This window comes from Oncorhynchus keta, chromosome 14, assembly GCF_023373465.1.
Source record: "Oncorhynchus keta strain PuntledgeMale-10-30-2019 chromosome 14, Oket_V2, whole genome shotgun sequence".
Lineage (NCBI taxonomy): Eukaryota > Metazoa > Chordata > Actinopteri > Salmoniformes > Salmonidae > Oncorhynchus > Oncorhynchus keta.
The window spans coordinates 21,791,591-21,813,955 of NC_068434.1; the positions used below are offsets into that span (position 1 = coordinate 21,791,591).

General features: G+C 41.2%; 1 protein-coding gene across 2 annotated transcripts; it reads right to left on the reverse strand.

Annotated features, from left to right (window-relative positions):
• Positions 1–1,605: 1,605 nt before the first annotated feature.
• LOC118392977 (guanine deaminase-like) lies at positions 1,606–22,351 on the reverse strand. Of its 2 annotated transcripts, XM_035785065.2 has the most exons (15): positions 22,221–22,351; positions 17,850–20,983; positions 17,128–17,216; positions 16,833–17,004; positions 14,595–14,682; positions 12,237–12,342; positions 9,047–9,074; positions 8,746–8,853; positions 8,484–8,591; positions 5,857–5,954; positions 5,365–5,432; positions 3,172–3,318; positions 2,666–2,787; positions 2,436–2,463; positions 1,606–2,237 (listed from the first exon to the last, which is right to left on the reverse strand). In XM_035785065.2, exons 2-15 carry the CDS (start codon positions 17,973–17,975, stop codon positions 2,167–2,169), a joined length of 1,359 nt encoding a protein of 452 aa, XP_035640958.1. In that variant the 5' UTR covers positions 17,976–20,983; positions 22,221–22,351; the 3' UTR covers positions 1,606–2,166. The 2 variants fall into 2 exon arrangements, with proteins under 2 accessions (XP_035640958.1, XP_035640960.1); XM_035785067.2 differs by having other exon boundaries at positions 20,836–22,227.
• Between the last annotated feature and the right edge of the window lie 14 nt (positions 22,352–22,365).

Here is a 22,365-nt window from a genome sequence, read left to right on the forward strand (position 1 = left end):
TATCTACAGTATTCTACACCGGTGGTTCCGAAGCTTTTTTGGTTATCGTTAACTGAATTTTGCTCTGCCCTGAAATATGGTCTCACGAGTCTTCTCAAGTAACCCCTGTGGATAGGCCAAGTACCCCAGGTTGGGAACCACTGTCCTACAATATAACATAGTTTGATGTAAACACATGTCCAAGTGATGATACGTCGCCTCCTGGTGTCTATCCTCTGTAACTGTCTCATCTTGTCCGGGCTCCCTGCCCAGCAGCCGCTCAGTTCCAGGCTGCTCAGAAGCCTGTTGGCGGTCATCAGGCCAGACGCCGTCTCCATAGAGACCACTACGGGACCAGGTTGAGGTGGCAAACTGGTCAAATCGTGTGCACATTTAGAAATTAACAGATTTGGCAGAATACACAATCGCTTCCAGTTCCCGTGATACTCACGCAGCAAGTTAAAAGTTGCCCATTATGTATCTGAAGGAGTACTGATCCATGTAGTTGTCGGCAGTCATGTTCTCCGCCAGGACATACCTATGATAATCTAGACACAGCTGGGTCAATGGGGGAGGGTTATCATCATCCTCAAATCTTCCTCACTCCCCGTTTCTCAGCCCTAAGCTCGATCATGGCACGGAAGAGACATCTAACTCAGCTGGTGTTTCGCTGAATCGAGATGTCATCTAGAATAATGGCACTTGTGTTCTTGCAGGTGTTGAAAATATATTATACTCTCCAACGGCATAACTTTCCAATAAATCTACAGTTTATACATACCTTTCAATAGCCTTACACATTACTTCATACAGACAAGTCCATAATATAACACGTATCAACTGTAGGCTACATTGAATAAACTTTTGACTTTAGGGCTACCGTTGCCAACAAACAGCACATTCATAGACCAAACCTACAATAAAGTGATAATGCCCAAGAAGCCAGTGTTTGGAGGAGCTAGACAATAACACAGCTAACACACTTCAAACTGGGCCCAGAAAGACTACAAACTAGCTGCACTTAGTTTCGTTTGACTTTTCAATCTACATGTCTTTGTACTGTATATATCCATTAAAAGTGCCAGCTGATTCATGATTTCGACTGAGAAACGCTGTCTGTCTCATCCTGACTCCGTTCATTACTATGGGACAGCTGGAGCTCGAATTTGAATATTGAAACAATGTTGCACATGTCAGAGACCGACTGCAAAGTTCATACAATATATCTGCTGTTAGTCTAAAATAAATGTGGATAATGTGGAGATTAGTGGAATGCGCAGTCGGATAGAACAGAGTAAATAGGCATTTTAACGTCAGATTTAGCTGGTGTTAACTTGTGGAATTGACACCAGATGGAATGCGGTTTTAACTATTCAGGATTAGATCCGTTGTAGGCAATAAACTGCTTATTTGTGGGTGCGAAATTCAAACCCACTATCCTTGCGTTGCAAGTGCCATGCTCTACCAACTGAGTTACAACTGAGCTACAGGGGACCAGCCTCTCTGCAGGAGGGTCTGGGGGCATTGTATATTTTAATATAATTTATTGTTTTATTGTGGGGACTTATCAATAATGTGTTAAATGTAAAGAAACAAGAGACAAATTTAGACTTAAAATCTTGCAAATACTCTAATAAAATATTTATAAAATCTTTTCCCCTTGTAGCCTTTGCTACAAAACTCAGCAATGTAGCACAGAACAGCAGTGACACAATAACATAGGATAAAAACAAGCACATAAAATAAAGAGTTAAATACAGTCAATGATCATAATCAATAGGATACATTATACATTTATTAGACTCAATATATTAGAATGTCTCCTAAAGCTACATTGTGAGTTTTAAGTTTAAGAAGAATTTAAGCTGGACACATACAAAGCTACACATGCATTCAGAAACACACACACATTTTCCTTGACTTAGAAATGTAAAAAAAGACCCAGGTGCATGGGAAACAATGTAACAACTTAAAAGAAAACCATAACCTGCACAATGCTCTTGCAAATATCACTTAACAGCAATACCATCTATTGGATTGTACATAAGATTGAACACGCATCGTAATAATCCCTCCAGTTGAACACATTTTCCAATCACCTCGTATCCTGTTACAAAAGCAGTCAGGTAGACTGGTAGAGGGTTCTGACTGGGACAGATGACAACAAGCCAACAACAAATCCCAAATCTATGGTCTCTCTACGAATGGGACCACTCGCTTCCCTGCCACGTACACCTCCACAATATTACGATCATCCCCTGAAGAAGGAATAGAAAGGGGGAAATAAAAAAGACCTTACACTTAAAAACCTCATCAAGAGTTTTGGAAATCAAGGACCCAGTTTTTAGTCCCGGATGGGGCAATACTTCCATGGCACGTCATAGCCCCAACTACCAAACTCTGAATACATGCCACCTATTGTGTGAGAGAGACAGTAACAGAGATGAAACACTTACCCAAATTCAAGAACTTCTCCAGGAGTACCTGAAATCACATGGAGCCAAGATGAATGTCATGTCTGGTGAGTGAGTGAATGTCACTTTCTGAGTTGTGGAGTAGAATCCTGTCATTTGGATTTAAGTCTGATATGAGTCACACAAACCAGACCTGACTTGGTTTAGATACAATGACTCAATATGTCCACACCACTGGAAGCCAAAAGATTGCTCTATGTATTGGTCTCTACCTTAGGCCCCTCCCCTTGATTGATGAGGTCAATGGGTCCTCCTGCCGCATCAGTGTTCACCCGCAGAGCGTCAAAGTCTTTCCCCACCTCAAAGTTTCCTGTATTCTCATCCAGGGACAGGGCTACAAACCAAACAATCAAGCCAGGGCTCAGAATATTATTACATTATTAATAATTGATCAATAATGAAACAAATAAACCATTGGGTGCATTCAAATGTTTGACTGTAGCGCAAAGTGGATATACCTGCACCGTCATATTTCAGAAATTTCTCCTATGTATTTAATTGCAGTTTAGATGATTGCAAACCATTTTGTTTGCTTGACGTCCCCCTGCAAGACAGTTTGTCGATGTAGCGATGCTCCAGCACAGGCATTTTGTAAAGTAACTTTTGAGCGCATGCATCTGTATCAATTCATAAATCATGTATCCGATCATTCATGTATTGATTTAATGACTGTGATAACAGCCCTTCCACCTCACCCCCCTCCAGACAAGTCTCCCACCTTGGCTGCCTCCCAGTGTGGCCAGTCTGAAGACCTCCTCAAAGGTGAGCGTGTGGTACTGGGTGTCCTGGATGGTCAAGGCTTTAGAGGTGTCCAGTGTTCTCCGCACAGCATCCAACATAGAAGGAGAGTATCCTCCTGCCACATCTACAAGGCCGGACATAGATACACGCACGGGTGAATACACAGATAAAAGCATGTTTTTCTTAAAACTATACTAATGGGAGATTACATGCACCTGTGTGCTAAAATAAACGATCAGATCAGTCTAATGTTACAGTGTCAAGCCAGTTTGATAACAGAAATCGTCAACTTTCGTCTAGGCTCTCTAATGCCGAATGTAAAAAACTAATTGTAAGAATATGAGCGTAAGCCTATATTTCATAAAACATTTAACCAAAATCATCTGTGTCACTTGAAAAATAACTCTTGAGGAGCACTTGGACACATCAGATCATATAACGCAATCACGATTGCCTTGATTTAGTTGCAAATTGCTAACATGGAAAGTTCAGGTACAGTTTAAGTCAGAAGCTTACATACACACTCAGTTTCACAATTCCTAATATTTAATCAGAGTAAAAATTCCATTTTAGGTCAGTTAGGATCACCTCTATTTTAAGAATGTGAAATGTCAGAATAATAGTACAGAGAATTATTTATTTCACCTTTTATTTCTTTCATCACTTTCCCAGTTGGTCGGAAGTTTACATACACTCAATTAGTATTTGGTCGCATAGCCTTTAAATTGTTTAACTTGGGTCAAACGTATCAGGTAGCCTTCCACAAGCTTCCCACAATAAGTTGGGTGAATTTTGGCCCAATCCTCCTGACAGAGCTGGTGTAACTGAGTCAGGTTTGTAGGCCTCTTTGCTCACACACACCTTTTCAGTTCTGCCCACAAATTGTCTATAGGATTGAGATCAGGGCTTTGTGGGGGCCACTCCAATACCTTGACTTTGTTGTCCTTAAGCCATTTTGCTACAACTTTAAAAGTATGCTTGGGGTCATTGTCCATTTGGAAGACCCATTTGCAATCAGGCTTAACTTCCTAACTGATGTATTGAGATGTTGCTTCAATATATCCACATAATTTTCCTCCCTCATGAAGCCATCTATTTTGTGAAGTGCACCAGTCCCTCCTGCAGCAAAGCACCCCCACAACATGATGCTGCCACCCCCACAGTTGGGATGGTGTTCTTCGGCATGCAAGCCTCCCCCTTTTTCCACCAAACACCATGGCCAAACAGTGGCCAAACAGTTCTATTTTTGTTTCATCAGACCAGAGGACAAAAACTATGATCTTTGTCCCCATGTGCAGTTGCAAATCATAGTCTGGCTTTTTTAAGGCAGTTCAGGAGCAGTGGCTTCTTCCTTGCTGAGGGGCCTTTCAGGTTATGTCGATATAGGACTTGTTTTTACTGTGGGTATAGATACTTTTGTACCCATTTCCTCCAGAATCTTCACAAGGTCCTTTGCTGTTGTTCTGGGATTGATTTGCACTTTTCGCACCAAAGTACGTTTATCTCTAGGAGACAGAACGAGTCTCCTTCCTGAGCAGTTCGACAGCTGCGTGGTCCCATGGTGTTTATACTTGCATACTATTATTTGTACAGATGAACATGGTACCTTCAGGCATTTGGAAATTGCTCCCAAGGATTAACCAGACTTGTAGAGGTCTCCAATTTTCTGAGGCCTTGGCTGATTTTAGATTTTCCCATGATGTCAAGCAAAGAAGCACTGAGTTTGAAGGTAGGCCTTGAAATACATCCACAGGTACAACTCCAATTGATTCAAATGATGAAAATTAGCTTGGAATTTTCCAAAATGTTTAATGGCACAGTCAACTAAGTGTATGTAAACTTCTGACCCACTGGAATCATGACACAGTGAATTATAAGTGAAATATCTGTCTGTAAACAATTGTTGGAAAAATGACGTATGTCATGCTCAAAGTAGATGTCCTAACTGACTTGCCAAAACCATAGTTAACAAGAAATGTGGAGCAGTTGAAAAACGAGTTTTAATGACTCCAACCTAAGTGTATGTAAAATTCCGACTTCAACTGTATATTTCAACATTGTAATAGTTTTTTTGGATACAGTACACAGATTTTTTAAAAACTATACAGAACACTGTGCTCTCAGGTAAAAGGAAAAGTATCTGTTTTGTCGTGTGTTGTCATGGACTCACCTGTGCCAAGCCCTAGCTTTACTTTGTGGTTCAGAACCCTGCGGACATCTAGCATACCACTGCACAACCTGGAGAGGAACATTTAGGGAAATGAGAGAGAGAAAGAAAGAAACAATGTGGACAGGTGAAAGACAATGGTTGAGGATTTATAAATAAATCAGATTCTTATTTTATATAATTTTACCCTATCCAGTTAAGAACTCAGCAGTGATACTCAATATCATATCAGCACTCAGGATAGCATCAGAGTTATCCTCAGTGAACAAGTTTCAGATAGATACCAAACATGGATAATATAGGATTATTCAATAGTCAGTCCTCTGGATACTGTAACTGAGATACATTTTGGCCCCTCAGGGTGAAGGGCTGACTAATCCTTTGCCCAGGAGTACAAGGAAGACCAGGGACAACTTCCCATGCAACTCCAGGTGTCAGAGAGCACCTAAAATAAGGCAGAGCCTAGACTTTAGGTGTGGAAGGAGAAACACTTACGAGATGTTGGAATTGGGACAGTGAGCGATGGACGCCCCTGTCTCCCTGAACAGCTTCAGCTCTCCATCGGTCAGGTGACAACCATGAGCCATCACCGTCTGGGAACCATCATCATCAATATCATATCAATATTACAGTGCATTGGAAAGCATTCAGACCCATTCACTTTTTGAAAATGTTGTTATGTTACAGCCTTATTCTAAAATGGATATATTATTTTCCTCATCAATCTACACACAATACCCCATAATGACAAAGCGAAAAACAAGTTTTTTCCCCCCCGTTTTTACAGAAATACCTTATTTACATAAGCATTCAGACCCTTTGCTATGAGACTCAATTTAGCTCAGGTGAATCCTATTTCCATTGATCATCCATGAGATGTTTCTACAACTTGATTGGAGTCCACCTGCGGTAAATTCAATTGAATGTCACATGATTTGGAAAAGCACACACCATAAGGTCCCACAGTTGACAGTGCATGTCAGAGGGAAAAAAACAAGCCATAGTGCTCCGAAACAGGATTGTGTCGAGGCACAGATCTGGGTAAGGGTACCAAAACATTTCTGCAGCATTTAAGGTACCCAAGAACACAGTGGCCTCCATCAGTCATAAATGTAAGTTTGGAACCACCTAAACTCTGCCTAGAGCTGGCTGCCTTGCCAAACTGAGCAATCGGGGGAGGAGGACCTTGGTCAGGGAGGTGATCAAGAATCCGATGGTCACTCTGACAAGAGTTCCAGAGTTCCTTTGTGGCGATGGGAGAACCTTCCAGAAGGACAACTATCTCTCTGCAGCACTCCAACAATCAGGTCTTTATGGTAGAGTGGCCAGACGGAAGCCACTCCTCAGTAAAAGGCACCTAAAGGACTCTTAGACCATGAAAAACAAGATTCATTGGTTGGACGAAACCAAGATTGAACTCCTCCCCCTGAATGCCAAGGGCAATGTCTGGAGGAAACCAGGAAACTCATCACTTGGCCAATATCATCCCTACGGGGGAAGCAATGTAGCAGCATCATGCTGTTGGGATGTTTCTCAAATAAAATTGTTTTTGTCACATGCGCCAAATACAGGATGTAGACCTCAGTGAAATGCTTACTTACAAGCTCTTAACCAACAATGCAGTTAAGAAAATACCACGAAAAAAGTAAGAATAACAAATAATTAAACGAGCAGCAGTAAATAACAATAGTGTACATGGGGTACTGGTACAGAGTCAATGTGCAGGGCCACCAGTGTCGAGGTAATTGAGTTAATATGTACATGTAGGTGGAGTTAAAGTGACAATGCATAGATAATTACATTGTAGCAGTAGTGTAAAAGAGGGGGGGGGGACAATTTTTATTTAGCCTTTATTTAAATAGGCAAGTCAGTTAAGAACAAATTCTTATTTTCAATGACGGCCTTATTTTCAATGACGGTTCAGGGGCAGAACAACAGCTTGGGATTTGAACTTGCAACCTTCCGGTTATTAGTCCAACGCTCTAACCACTAGGCTACCCTGCCGCCCCAATGCAAATAGTCTGGGTAGATATTTGATTCGCTGTTCAGGAATCTTATGGCTTGGGGGTAGAAGCTATTTAGAAGTCTCTTGGACCTAGACGTGGCGCTCCGGTACCGCTTGCCTTCCTCTGACACCGCCTGGTATAGAGATCCTGGATGGAAGGAAGCTTGGCCCCGGTGCTGTACGCACTACCCTCTGTAGTGCCTTGTGGTCTGAGGCCAGAGCAGTTGCCATACCAGGCAGTGATGCAACCTGTAAGGATGCTCTCGATGGTGCAGCTGTAAAACCTTTTGAGGAAATGAGGACCCATGCCAAATATTTTCAGTCTCCTGAGGGGGAATAGGTTTTGTCGTGCCCTCTGTGGCAGGGACTGGGATACTAGTCAGGATTGAGGGAAAGATGAACAAAGCAAAGTACAGAGAGATCCTTGATGTCCTGCCCGCTCTGGAGTGGGTTATCAGACTGGGGCAAAGGTTCACCTTCCAACAGGACAACAACCCTAAGCACACAGCCAAGACAATGCATGAGTGGCTTCGGGACATGTCTCTGTATGTCCTTGAGTGGCCCAACCAGAGCCCGGACTTTAACATCTCTGGAGAGACCTGAAAATAGCTGTGCAGCGATGCTCCCCATCCAACCTGGCAGAGCTTGAGAGGATCTGCAGAGAAGAATGGGAGAAACTCCCCAAATACAGTTGTGCCAAGCTTGTAGCATCGTACCCAAGAAGAGACAAGGCTGTAATTGCTGCCAACGGTGATTCAACAAAGTACTGAGAAAAAGGTCTGAATACTTATGTACATTTGATCCGTTTTATATATTTTAATACATTTGCAATAACTTCTAAAAACCAGTTTGTGCTTTGTCATTATAAGGTATTGATTGTGTGCAGATTGATGAGATTATTATAAAAAAAAATTGAAAGGCTGTAACATGGAAAAGGTGAAGGGGTCTGAATACTTTCCGAATGCACTATTCATCATTGTCATCATTTTCACCATCACCAATATCATCATGATCCTTAGAACTGTCGCCCCCACCATTATCATCATTAGCAATATTATGATTTTCATTATCAATAGAATGTCCTTGTGGTGAGGTGGTGTGTGCGCAATAGGCCAACCTTGTCTGTGAGAAGGTTGTGTCTGTGGTAGACATCTGTGTAGGAGTCGTAGTCTGGGAACAGCTCCTTCACCAGACTCACCTCCTCCTTCGTCTCACTGATGTGACTCTGAGGATCAGAGAAGATCAATTCATTGTTTGAATGTTCAGGTGATTATCAATGTTTATGAAAGCAAGAGAAAGGTAGACAAAGTATCTTCAAAGCAACACTCCATGGGATCCTCTTGACTCGGTTGCCGTGACAACATGTGAGCAAGGCTCACCTGGATGTGCAGGTCGTTGTTCTGGGCGATCTCTCCCAGGTGGCCCAGCAAAGTGGCGGAGCAGGACGGGGCGAAGCGCGGGGTCACCACTGGCCTCACAAGGGGGTACTACCCCAAACAAGACAGAAATACACCCAGTAAGAAACACCATGAAAAGCTCCTTTTACAGATTCTGATCACAAATGTGCTTGTGCCATTTTGGTTTTGTATTGAGGGAATGGGATACAATGCCTACATGGGTTTGCCACTGACTTGTACATGTTCTCTTAGATTATGTTCTAGCGAGGCAAAGGAGTCTTACCTTCTTCTTCAAGAGCTCACCAATGAACCTAGACCAACAAAACAATATATCAAAGTGTTTTTCCTTCGTCAAAAGAATGCTGTATTACGAGACACCTTGGTGTTTACACACCAAGTAAACACTTGCCAGGAGTTGAGCCTGCTAAGGTGTAGTAATTATGAGTTGAGACTGCTGAGGTGTAGTAATTATAAATCGCGCAAATGTTGCACCGTAGCAAAATAGAAAAACCTTCGACCATGACAAGAAATGTTGCAACAGACACCAATTACTCCAAACGGTTGTTGTTTTTACAACAAAAACATGTTTCTATTGTACAAATTCAGGTAGGTCCCTCCCCGTTTCGTTCGGTTTGCTTCCTAGGGGGAAATCCGACCCAAGGTAAGCGTGCGTATATGGAACCTAATTCCGTCTTTATGAATTTAAGCATGAAAAAGTATCTATTTGTTTGAGGGGGATATCAAATAAATTGTGTGGCGGAGGTGTGTCTACAGATACACCGTATTATGACCGTAACTTAATTCCCTCATAAATACCCTACCTTTACACACTATGAAACAATAAGGTCTAGCAACCTGTCGGTTACAAGCGGAACATCTACTTAATTTTTTTCTGATATCAATTTATAAGTTGCAATGCAATGGTGTTATTTCTAATATATATTGATGAGAGCTAAGTAAATGAGTAAACTGTTTGGATAATGGGATTGGAAATATAGACAAATTGTTTTGGATCTATTTGACCGTATGCTCGCTGGAGACTAATGTGAAACCAGTCATATTGCAGCAAACTGAAGCATGTCAACATACCACCTTTTCCACAATAAAGTCTATGAAATGCTGGACTAATAACTAGGGAAATATTTGGGAGACCCACGCTATAGGCTTCTGTAGCCATAAGCAAATAACAGTATAGCGCCAAACCTACAGAGTTAATGTCTTATTATATTGTGTTTAATATTAGCCACTATTGGTAGCCACCGTCAGTTATACCCACATGTATTTATATCCGTTGTGACTTTAGTGTTAGTTTCCTTACATTTTGCATCATTCCATTATACCGTTCGTTTACCTTTCTTTCCTCTGTCACGTTTGTGTGGTTGTTCTTGAGGATCGCTAGCAATAGTAGATCATATTAGTTGTGCATTCATTTGGGACATGTCGCCTATTTGAATCATTATGCAATGCAGACTGAAGTCAAGAACGAGCCAGCCATCTGACGCAATGATGTTATTCTTAGTCATTGGTTCAATTTTTATGCAAAAAAAGGCTTGGAGCATTCAAGAGAAGTGCACACAATGTAGGCTTCCATCACCTGCTTATACATAGAATATAATACATTAGAATACAATATTCTAGAATAGTAAAGAAAAAGTTCATCACCCTCTTCCTACGAGGAAATTATTTTCCGTGACACCTTACGGTTACGGTCTTGAGTCATGAGAGTGAAAAGGCCACTGTGAGTGTTTAAATTTTTTTTTCATTTTACTTACTAGGCAAGTCAGTTAAGAACAAATTCTTATTTATAATCACTGCCTACTCCAGCCACACCCTAACTCGGACGACGCTGGGCCAATTGTGCGCCGCGCTATGGGACTCCCAATCACGGCAGGTTGTGATACAGCCTGGAGTCAAACCATGGTCTGTAGTGACGCCTCTAACAGATGCAGTGAGTCCATAAACGCTCCCTGTTCTAATCGTTTAGCTATTTATGCATACAGCTTTCCCCCCATTTATAAACTCACTGTCAACTGCATTTACTTTCAGCAAACTTAACAAGTGTAAATATTAGTATGAAAATAATATTAAACAACAGAGAAACTGAACAAGTTCCACAGAAATTGAATAATGTGTCCCTGAACCAAGGGTAGGCCAAAATTAAAAGTAACTGTCAGTATCTGGTGTGGTCACCAGCTGCATTAAGTACTGCTGTGCATCTCCTCCTCATGGACTGCACCAGATTTGCCAGTTCTTGTTGTGAGATGTTACCCCACTCTTCCACCAAGGTACCCGCAAGTTCCCGGTCATTTCTGGGGGGAATGGTCCTAGCCCTCACCCTCCAGACCAATAGGTCCCAGACTTGCTCAATGGGATTGAGGTCCGGGCTCTTCGCTGGACATGGCAGAACACTGACATTCCTGTCTTGCAGGAAATCACGCACAGAACAAGCAGTATGGCTGGTGGCATTGTCATGCTGGAGGGTCATGTCAGGATGAGCCTGCAGAAGGGTACCACATGAGGGAGGAGGATGTCTTCCCTGTAAGGCACAGCTTTGAGATTGCCTGCAATGACAACAAGCTCAGTCCGATGAAGCTGTGACACACCGCCCCAGACCATGGCAGACCCTCCACCTCCAAATCGATCCCGCTCCAGAGTACAGGCCTCCTTGTAACGCTCATTCCTTTGATGATAAATGCAAATCCGACCATCACCCCTGGTGAGACAAAACCGCGACTTGTCAGTTAAGAGCACTTTTTGCCAGTCCTGTCTGGTCCAGCAACGGTGGGTTTGTGCCCATAGGCGATGTTGTTACCGGTGACGTCTGTTGAAGACCTGCCTTACAACAGGCCTACAAGCCCCCAGTCCAGCCTCTCTCTGCCTATTGAGGACAGTCTGAGCACTGATGGAGGGATTGTTCGTTCCTGGTGTAATTCGGGCAGTTGTTGCCATAATAAAATAAAATCCTGTACCTGTCCCGCAGGTGTGATATTCGGATGTACCGATCCTGTGCAGGTGTTGTTATCCGTGGTCTGCCACCGCGAGAACAATCAGCTGTCCGTCCTGTCTCCCTGTAGCGCTGTCTTCGGCGTCTCACAGTATAGACATTACAATTTATTGCCCTGGCCACATCTGCAGTCCTCATGCCTCCTTGCAGCATGCCTAAGGCATGCTCACGCAGATGAGCAGGGACCCTGGGCATCTTTCTTTTGGTGTTTTTCAGAGGCAGTAGAAAGGCCTCTTTAGTGTCCTAAGTTTTCATAACTGTGACCTTAATTGCCTACTGTCTGTAAGCTGTTAGTGTCTTTACGACCGTTCCACAGGTGCATGTTCTTTAATTGTTTATGGTTCATCGAACAAGCATGGGAAACCGTGTTTAAACCCTTTACAATATAAAGATCTATGAAGTTATTTGGATTTTTCCAAATTATCTTTGAAAGACAGCATTTCTTTTTTTTGCTGAGTTTATTACCTACCTGTTAGTTTCCCCTTCGGACTCGTCTGGAGTCTCTTTGTAATGTGGGATAAAGTCGTTTGTGTCCATACACACCTTGCCCACAAGGGCACGCTGTCCAAAATCGTCTGCAATGACAAGAAACATTGGCAAAGGTAACCAAAATCGATATGATGAGTAGCACTTGTCATGACTGTATCAGACTGGACTCAGAAGTAACCTTTGTGATGTTGTTCATTAGGCATCGTGGAATAACTTACATAATAAACTTAAGCTAACATGCTGACCAGACCACGCGTGCGCATGTTGATTTTGTCCAACCCACACCTTATGCTATCAGGAGACGTAGGTTGACGTAGGTTAAAATATCAAAATGAACTCTGAACCAACAGGTTTGGATAGGTTACTTTCTAAATGTAATCCGTTACAATTACTAGTTACCTGACAAACATTGAAATCAGTAAAGTAACATTGGAATTATACAAACTCAGTAACGTAATCTGATTACTTTGTTACTTCCCCTTAAGAGGCATTAGAAGAAGCCAAAAATTAATATTACCAATTGGACGACATCTATTGCAGGATAAATCAATGTTAGAGTTTACATAGCTTGCCATAGGCTTCTTCTAACCCATCTTTTTTTTTTTACTAAAGAAAATAATAAGATTAGGCTAAAACTTTACATTAAAAACTTAAGTCGGACAGATTTCCAGTAATAATTTATTTTATTACCCATTGATCTTCAAGAATAGGACTTGGAAATATAGATTAGCCAAATTGTTATTAGCCTACCCTATTGTTTATATGATCTTGTTTTCATGGAGGATTGATTGGTCTCTGTTTCGAGAAATATTGCTCATAGAATGACATGCTTTGAGCACTAACTGAAATGTGCTATTTGCATGTGAAAAATGTATGCCATAGGCTGCATTTGCTATAAGCCTATTTATTGTTTAAATTGTTTCTTGGTGACACTTTACTCTTTAATTTGAGTCTATCAAAAGGGACCGAGTTTGAGGATCTGTCCGTTAGACCTATGGACATAGGTTTTTGAATCAGCACGAATTTGATATAGCAATAAAAGCCCCACAGTACGGAGCACAATAGCACAGAGGAGTTGGGAGAACCTCCATCAAACTTTTATTCCTAAGGATAAGTGATATCTGTATCACCAATAGGCTACACCACTGCTGTTGTCCTTACCGCCAAGTGTTCTTTCAAGTTGGATAGTCTTTGGATACGGACAGCAGTCGAGCCATTGGAACTCTTTTGGTGTGTCATCATAGTTGTCTCTGACTTGTGGTCAGACTTGCTCAGGCTGAACAAACTTCAACTTTTTTCAATGCTGATTTGGATTTTATTGAAATACATTTTTAAAAAACGTGTCAAAGGATGTTTGCGAACAAATCTTTGATTTAAAAAAAATATATATATATATATATATATATATATTTAAGTATCTGTAATCTGATTACAATATTGTTTGCTGGTAACGTAATGGATTACAGTTACTCCAAGCCTGTGAACCAACTACATTCAATTTGGGGGTTTATGGCAATTTAGCTAGCTAGCTTGCTGTTGCTAGCTAATTTGTCCTGAGACAAACATTGGGTTGTTATTTTACCTGAAATGCACAAGGTCCTCTACCCCTGACAATTAATCCACAGATAGAAGGGTAATCTTTGGACGATTTTTAGGAGGAGCAATGCAACCACCAAAGGATAAACATACCAGGTGGATGAGTGGATTAGTGGATGAGAAAGTGACAAATTCTACTTACTCTTCCACATACAAAACCCTATGATAATTTCTTGTTCTGAGCTGGTGTTCGTAAAAGTACTTTTCTTTACAGCGGGTAACCATAATGACAGCATGCAGCAAATTAACAAAACGTTCACACTAGATTCACCCTAACTGACAGCTTATACTGACATAAGAAATGAAACATTGCCAATTACTTAACTACAAAACATAAAGCATATGCGCCAGAGGCTGGCCTAGCGGTCAAGACAGCCGCCTCCAGATGACTTGTATCCTCCTGCAGCGAGTGTTAGAAACCCCACACTGCCATCTTTGATTCTGTCCCTGCTATCAGTCTACCTACTTTCCTGTCTAAAGAAAACATACGAAAGAGCAGTGGAGTTCAAGTTCACTTTTAAACAAGAGACTGGGATTGATACTATTTGACATAACTTGCTCAGAGGAGGCGTGTGTGTATTCCAGGTACAGTTGTACACTTTGTGACTAAGGTTAATGTTTAGGTCCAGTTCAATAAACTCCTATACTCTAACTATATAACATGCCTGGGTCCTTGTGCAAGTGAGCACAAGTGAGCAGTAGAGAGTGTGTGTGTGTGTGTGCACTGTTTACGTGTTCTCACTTGCGATTTGGCCCAAAAGGAGAGAAGCATCGGTGTGTATGGTGGCAAAGTAGCAGGCCGTAGTCGTACCATTTCTCAGGGTTCTTTTCTGAAATAGACAGGTATTGCATTAGTATTCAGACCGTATTCACACCCCTCTCTCACTGCAATGTCACCTGCCCAAGCTTGTGTGTAACAACGTATCTGGATTTCAGGTGTTCTATGCCACTGTCCCACTCTGTGAGCTTTCCTTTTGGTAGCCAAGGAAGCAACCTTAAAAGGCATAGGGCCAATTCCAACCCGGGTTAAGCACGAGGAAATTGAAGGTAATTCCCTTTTATGCACTTCTCTCTATGCGTATTCTGACCCTAAACTTAAGCATTAGAATATCATGCTATTCACCTGCTATTCGTTTTGGGCGGAGATCGCATAAATTAAGTTGTGGCAGAGGTGTGTCTACAGATACACCTCATTCTGACACAATTCCACCACTTTACACATAAGGAAACCATGGAAAAAGATCTAGCGAACCTACCGGTTGGTTCCAAGTGTAAAAAGCATCAACTTAATTTTTTTCAGATAGAAATAACACCATTCTCCATGCACTGTAATTCACAACTTGCAAACAGCTATGTAAATTGGTAATCCGTTTGGATAATTGTAAATAAAAGTGACTTTTTTTTGACATTTTTATCTTAAAGGCGCTGGAGACAAATGTGAAACCAGTCATATAGCAGCAAACTTTTCCCACATTACATTTTATATACTGTGCTATTATGCAGAATAAACATTTTACAGCCTTTTAACTTGCAGGGATGGGCACTCTCGAATGTCTCAATTATAGGTTACCCCGACTTTGTTTCCTACTTCTATCATGTTAAATATTAGCCACCATCAGTATCGACCGTCAGTAGGGCTAATAACCACACCCATTCAACTGTGAATTTACTGTTAGTCCCCTTCAGTTGGTATAGGCTATATTTTCATTCCATTTCTTAAATGTTCCTTCATTTGCATCCTCTAAACGCCATTAAAGCCATGTGTTTTTTTTGTTGCTGAGGATCATTAGTAAAGGTTGATAATAAAAAAAAATAATGACAGGTAGGCTCAAATAATCCGTATGGCGCAGAGGGTAAACGAACAGTTTGAACCCGACGGATGTTTGAACCCGACGATGGCGCAGTACTTTTCATTATACAATGGTTAGTGCAGGCAATATAAGAGGCTATAGCCTACTATAGTACACTATTCTCCCTATATTAATTCTATGTACACTAATCTTCCAATATTGCCATGGATTAAAAAAAAGAGGCAATTTTCAGAATGAATCAAAGCACTTAGTGCATAAAGGCTCTCCAAACCAGTTTATGATTCTTAAAAATACTTTCCTAACCCTAAATAGTCTACAAAACCAGAGCCTTTAAAAAAGAAATCGGAGATGAATATGCATATATTTAGATGGTTCTTTCATTGATTCCTGATATTCTGAACCCGTTCTCTCCATATATTCTAGTGAGTCTGTCGACAAACTTCAAACTAAAGTGTATTTAAAAGGGATGGTTTAATTAAGAAAAATGTACTTAAAACCCAATTGAATGAAAACTGAGAAAATATGTTAGCCATCAGGTGGAAGGGTTTACATATATTCTCCTCGTGCAAGGGAACTACATCTGAAAAGCCTGTTACGCACCTTCATAAAGGTAAGTCTGAATACCAAATACTGAGAAGTGGTTAGGAAAGGCGGAATTTCTACGTTGGAATCGAGCCCATAGTGCAGTGATAGTTTTTGCTTTAAAGCTGGTTTGTTAAATAAGCTAAAACTTCACAAAAGTAAACTAATCACGTTATAAACCTTTAGCCATTTGTTATTGGCCTTCCAACGAATTACAACACGCGTGTGTTCCTCTCCCTTCGCAGCAGTGAATTCCGAAAAGCGAGAGAAATGTTTCCTGCTCCTGCATGACCTTTGTCACTGCCATATTAACCTCTGCCACACAAGGCTTTAAAATGATAAAGTTAGTCTTACTAACATTTAGAATAGGAAATGGGGATAAGAATTGTCTAGGGTCTTCTATGCTAATCTGAAATCTACTAGTGGGTTGTGTTCATTTGGATGTGGAATGGCATACGTTGTAAAACATTTAGTGAGTTTCTTATTAGACACGTTCAGGTTGTCCCTTCTCTGTTTTCTTGCATTCTGAATAGGGCACTGATGACTTCTATGGGCTGAGGTGTGTTCGTATGGCCCAGGCAGCTCACCACAACATGGGTGTAGACGTTGCGGGCGAACTCCAGGTCTTTGTAGCAGGCCTCCACTGGGAAGGTGTACATGTTGAGCCACTGTAGCAGGGGCAAGTCAAGGGCTGTGCCTGCATAGCTGTACTGAGATGCGTGGATGTGGGTGTCCACCATCCCTGGCATGAAGAACTCACTACAGACATCGATGACAACAAAATGGGCTTTAGGGTAATAACTGGGATGTGTTCTGTCACAAACAGATGTAGTGAAGTATTTGGAATCAGTGTTACTCTCATAGGAAGGACTCTTCACTCACTGCTGTCCAAGCTGTGTAACAGCAAAGGCCTCAAAACCCCACTTCTGTGACAGACGGTCCACTTCCTTCCCACTCCCAATGAAAGCAATCTGTCAGCATGAGAACCAAACAGAGATTAGAGCAACAGAGCCAGCTAGACTCAACAAGGTGTTCAATTCATTTAAATATAATTTATCCATATACGGTTAAGTAAGCTATTGTAACAGAGGCAATTAAGAAATGCATTAGATAACACATCAAATCCCTCCATGGGGGGTTACAAAGTCTGACTACATTTCACACAGGTCCTTTGGAGCCTATACATCTTCCACTCATGGGTAACCCTAGTTATACTGGAGTTAAACATCGCACAATTATAATAGATAAAAAGAAGACAAACCAGTTTAATTGTAAGAAAAAGTTATTTGTGTAGATCACACAATGCTAAATACAATTTTGGTTTGGGGGAAATGTGTGTTTGCCAAAGTTTGTCAGAGTATTTTGAAAATATTTCCAGAGCCTATGCATGTTTGTAAAATGTACAGACGGACAACAAATACATAATGGATACAAGACTAGAAAAACATTTAAGCGTATTATGTAAATTAGTCTAATCAAGTTTAAAATTGAAGTTATTTATGCCTACATACCTTTGCCTGGCCATTTCTAAATGAATTGACATAATGTATGCTGCTCGTAAGAGATATTAAAATACAGTTTCACAATTTCCTTCTGTGACAGACCTTTCCCTCGGTGTCGACTCCCAGTAGTCCATCCTCCAGAATTTCCACGGCTGTGTGATAGGTGGCGTGCACAAATGTTCCCCTGTAGACGTGCGCAATGCCCGCAGCGGATTCGTTGGAGCTCATCTTTGTTAAATGGCAAAGAGCAGGTTCGGGCAGTTTGATAATAAAATTAATCGCGTCAAAGCTTTATACTCGCCGATGATAGTGGGCAGTTTTCTGCGCACCAAGGAGGGACTCCACCTGTAGGCACAGTGGGACTAGCCAATAAGCGTGCGCCCGCATGGAGAGTCATAGCGTTTTTTTCTCTCCACATATTGAGGGACATGATTAAGTGCACCGGGCTATGGCCGGTGACAAACGGATAAAAGCGGTGAGGGAGGAGCGCCCGTCTCAAATCGAACAGTATAGGCTAATCTGCTCCACTCGGTAATGTTGTCAACAAGGCAGCATGATGCATTTTTCATAAACGTACATATATTTTCCATAAAATATAATAGCATTTTCAAACTAGTTTTCATTGGGAAGGCAGTTTAAGTGGTTATCCTAAGCAATCTATTTTGCGCGTGAACACAAAATCCTACACACTCTACATAACTTTTTTTTAGCCGATTTCGCAGTCCAAAACCGGACACCTGGCTTACAGCCGGGAGACAAGGCGGTTCCAAAACGAATGCAATCAACGCTAACACGAATCACCCGGGGCAGAATCGCCTCGTTCGTTTGTTGACAGATCGCCAGGATGTAGTCTCCTTACAATAAACAAATCCTTGTACAATGAGGCTATTAAGACATTACACTCCCAAATAAACATCTAACCTACAACTATTTAGCTTACACCGCAAGAAGTTGTTTCAATTATGTTGATTGTGAAATAATGAAACTTAAGCAATTCATTTTGTTATTATTAGCTTATAGCAGGCTTATCAAAATAGGTTATTATGCATGAGCAATGATGCACTAATCATTTTCGTATCATAGTGTCGCTCTCCAGTCTCCGTAAGCAATTTTTGGAATTGCCTAGACGTGTTCTCCACGTGGTGCGTAGACATGGTAACAGGTGAGAGGGGAGTGAGGTATAGCCTATATACTATAGACTTACCTCGATCACTCCTAGGGACTCGATTTTTTTTTTAAACAAAATTGTAAAATGGGAGGGGAGGTAAAGAAATACCTTGAATAATATTCACCACCTTTGTTGCAGAAGCCTAAATTAGTTCATTAGTCAAGTTTGATTTTTAAAATAGGCTTATACCCCCATAATCAACCACAAAGACCAAGGAGCTTTTCCAATGACTTAGGAAGGGAACCGAATGATGTGTCAAAGACATCGAATACCCAGTTAAATGGTCAACTACATAGTTTGAAAAACATCCCAATGGTAGCCACTTAGTTTCAAAAGGATATCACTTATAACTGCCTTGTGAATTTAGTTCATATGATTAAACCCGTCATAACTATATATTTTAGGTTACTTAAACATGTTTGTAAAAACAAATTATATTGCTTCAAAATATGGTTGAAACTATCAAGAGATTTAGTCATTGGTAGGATACCATAGTACTTGATATGGCCCAATAGGTCATGTAAATTAGCCAATATCTTCAAATGAAATGACACAAAAGACAGATATTAAGCAATTTATGTCACAATCCAGACTATTTCAAACAGTTGCTGGTTCAGCACTAAAAGCTCACTGCTTCAACACTGAATCTCCCTGGGCATTCCAATGTGAGAGTTTGGTCCAAAGTTTGTTTTGGATCTTCCAGAAATTAAATTAATAGAACGGTTCATTGGGGAGGGGTGTTTGGCATACATTTAAAATCTGCATCCAAAACAATTATTAAGAAAACAATTCAAAGTAGCAGAGAGCACTCAACAAATGTGAGACACTTAGACTGCTAGGGGGGCCTTGCTGATATAAGTAATTTGCACAAACCTACAAATTACTATATGGGTTCACTACTACGGGACTATTAAAAGGCTCAGTGCACTACTTCGAGAGGCTATGCTTAGAGTTTAAAATGTCTAATGAACAAAATAAAAGGGCACTGTTTAGTTCCACAATAACAAAAGTGTTATTCCAGTGAAAAAGGGATCTAACAAATGAGCTACTGACAACCAAAACAAAGTGGGTATGGTTTTAAAATGGCTTGTGAAAGGCATCCATGGGGGTTCCTTACTCACTGGGTGCTGGCCAAGCAAACTCAAGTAGGGTCTTAAACCCCCGCCATGGACTTCCACTAGATCTGCATGATAGATGAACTAAAAAACTAAAACATTTAGGGAATAAAAACAAAAACGTGGAGCGAGCCAAACAGGGGAAACAAAAAAGGCTTTAACTTAAATAGCTATGTAGCTCTTTAAACATCTCTTATGCCAACTGAAGCATGGGCTGTACAGCTCTTGAATATCACCTGTGCCAACCAAACTCGAAATCGAAAACCAAAGCCTGTAACGGTGCCTTTTTAGAAACATTGGTTATTTTTTTATCATTCATAAATGTAAATAAAATAGTATTCTTAAATTTAAACACTATTTATATTTCAAAGCACATGCACACTAAGGTTTCAATTGATAGCAAGACAGCCTTTCTAGCATTAACAGACTGTAGTGTTTTAAAGCAGACTGTGCTCAAGGAAGGACGGCATTTGCATATGCATATTAGACTATGCTTTCGAAACAGTTTAGTTATTTGGGTCTGTCCCCTTAAGTTAGAGCATGTCACTGGACTTTTGATCATGCGTTTTCGATTACGTAAGTTTGAAAAAGCAGAACAAACCCATGTGAGCATTACTAAAGGCACTAAATAAAACCCACTCTGAGATCATCAATGAATTCTGGTAATAGCACGGTAACAAGTTAGTATGACTCAATGTCCCCATAGCCTTATCCTGAAAGTGAGAGAACTGAGAGACGATGTCCCACCATGGCCAACAGAGGGAAGCAAAGAGCTTAAATAACAATATATAATAACCTCCCTTACCCTCAGAACTGCCTCAATTCATCAGGACAAGGTGTTGAAAGCGTTCCATTGGGATGCTGGCCCATGTTGACTCCGATGCTTCCCAAAGTGGTGTAAAGTTAACTGGATGTCCTTGGGGTAGTGGATCATTCTTGATGCACACAGGAAACTGTTGAGCATGAAAAACACAGCAGTGTTGCAGTGCTTAATACAAACAGATGCGCCTGGCACCTACTGCCATACCCAGTCCAAAAGCACTTAAATCTTTTGTCTTGCTCATTCACCCCTTGATTGGCACACATACACAATCCGTCTCAAGGCTTAAAAAGGGCACAATAAAATATCTACAGCATTGAAGGTCCCCAAGAACACAGTGGCTTCCATCATTCTTAAATGGAAGAATTTTGGAACCACCAAAACTCTTCCTAGAACTGGATGCCTGGCCAAACTGAGCCATCGGGGGAGAAGGGCCTTGGTCAGGGAGGTGACCAAGAACCTGATGGTTACTCTGACAGAGCTTCAGGGTTAGTTTGTGGAGATGGGAGAACCTTCTCTGCAACACTCCACCAATCAGGCCTTTATGGTAGTGTGGCCAGACAGAAGCCACTCCTCAGTAAAAAGTACATGCCAGCCCGCTTGGAGTTTGCCCAAAGGCACCTAGAGGACTCTCAGACCATGAGAAACAAGATTCTTTGGTCTGATGAAGCCAAGATTGAACTCTGGCCTGAATGCCAAGCGTCACGTCACGTCCCTATGGTGAAGCATGGTGGCAGCATCATGCTGTGGGAATGTATTTCAGCAGCAGGGACTGGGAGACTAGTCAGGATCGAGGGAAAGATGAACAGAGAAAAGTACAGAGATCCTTGATGAAAACCTGCTCCAGAGTGCTCAGGACCTGACTGGGGCTAAGGTTCAGCTTCCAACAGGACAACAACCCTAAGCACACAGCCAAGACAATGTAGGAATGGCTTCAGGACAAGTCTCAATGTCCTTGAGTAGCCCTGCCAAAGCCCGGACTTCAACCCAATTAAACATCTCTGAAGGACCTGAAAATAGCTGTGCATCGACGCTCTCCATCCAACTTGGCAGAGCTTGAGAGGATCTGCAGAGAAGAATGGGAGAAACTTCCCAAATACAGGTCTGCCAAGCTTGTAACACCATACTCAAGACTCGAGGCTGTAATCACTGCCAAAGGTGCATCGACAAAAGTATTGAGTAAAGGGTCTGAATACTTCTGTAAACGTGAAATTTCCGTTTTAGTTTTTGCAAACATTTCTAAAAACCTGTTTTAGCTTTGTCATTATGGGGTAGTGCGTGTAGATTTAAGGGGGAGGAAAACAATTTAATCCATTTTAGAATAAGGCCGTAACGTAACAAGTGGAAAGAGTCAAGGTCTGAATACTTACCGAACGCACTCGTTATCTTTTTTCAATGGGAAATGCTGCGGGGTCACCATAATGCTTGTCAATTGTACTTTAAAACACGACAGGATAACACTTTCTTAAACCTATCAAAACATGACAATTGATATCCCATAGGACTTATTACAAA

Bases quoted from the DNA above. Each gene is read 5' to 3' on its own strand.
- LOC118392977 (XM_035785065.2), bottom strand. From the start codon at position 17,975: ATGAGCTCCAACGAATCCGCTGCGGGCATTGCGCACGTCTACAGGGGA. The intron at 17,217-17,849 runs GTCTGTCACAGA...TCATGCTGACAG, and splicing joins GAGTCGACACCGAGGGAAAG to ATTGCTTTCATTGGGAGTGG. The intron at 2,238-2,435 runs GTAAGTGTTTCA...TTCCTTCTTCAG, and splicing joins GGAGAAGTTCTTGAATTTGG to GGGATGATCGTAATATTGTG.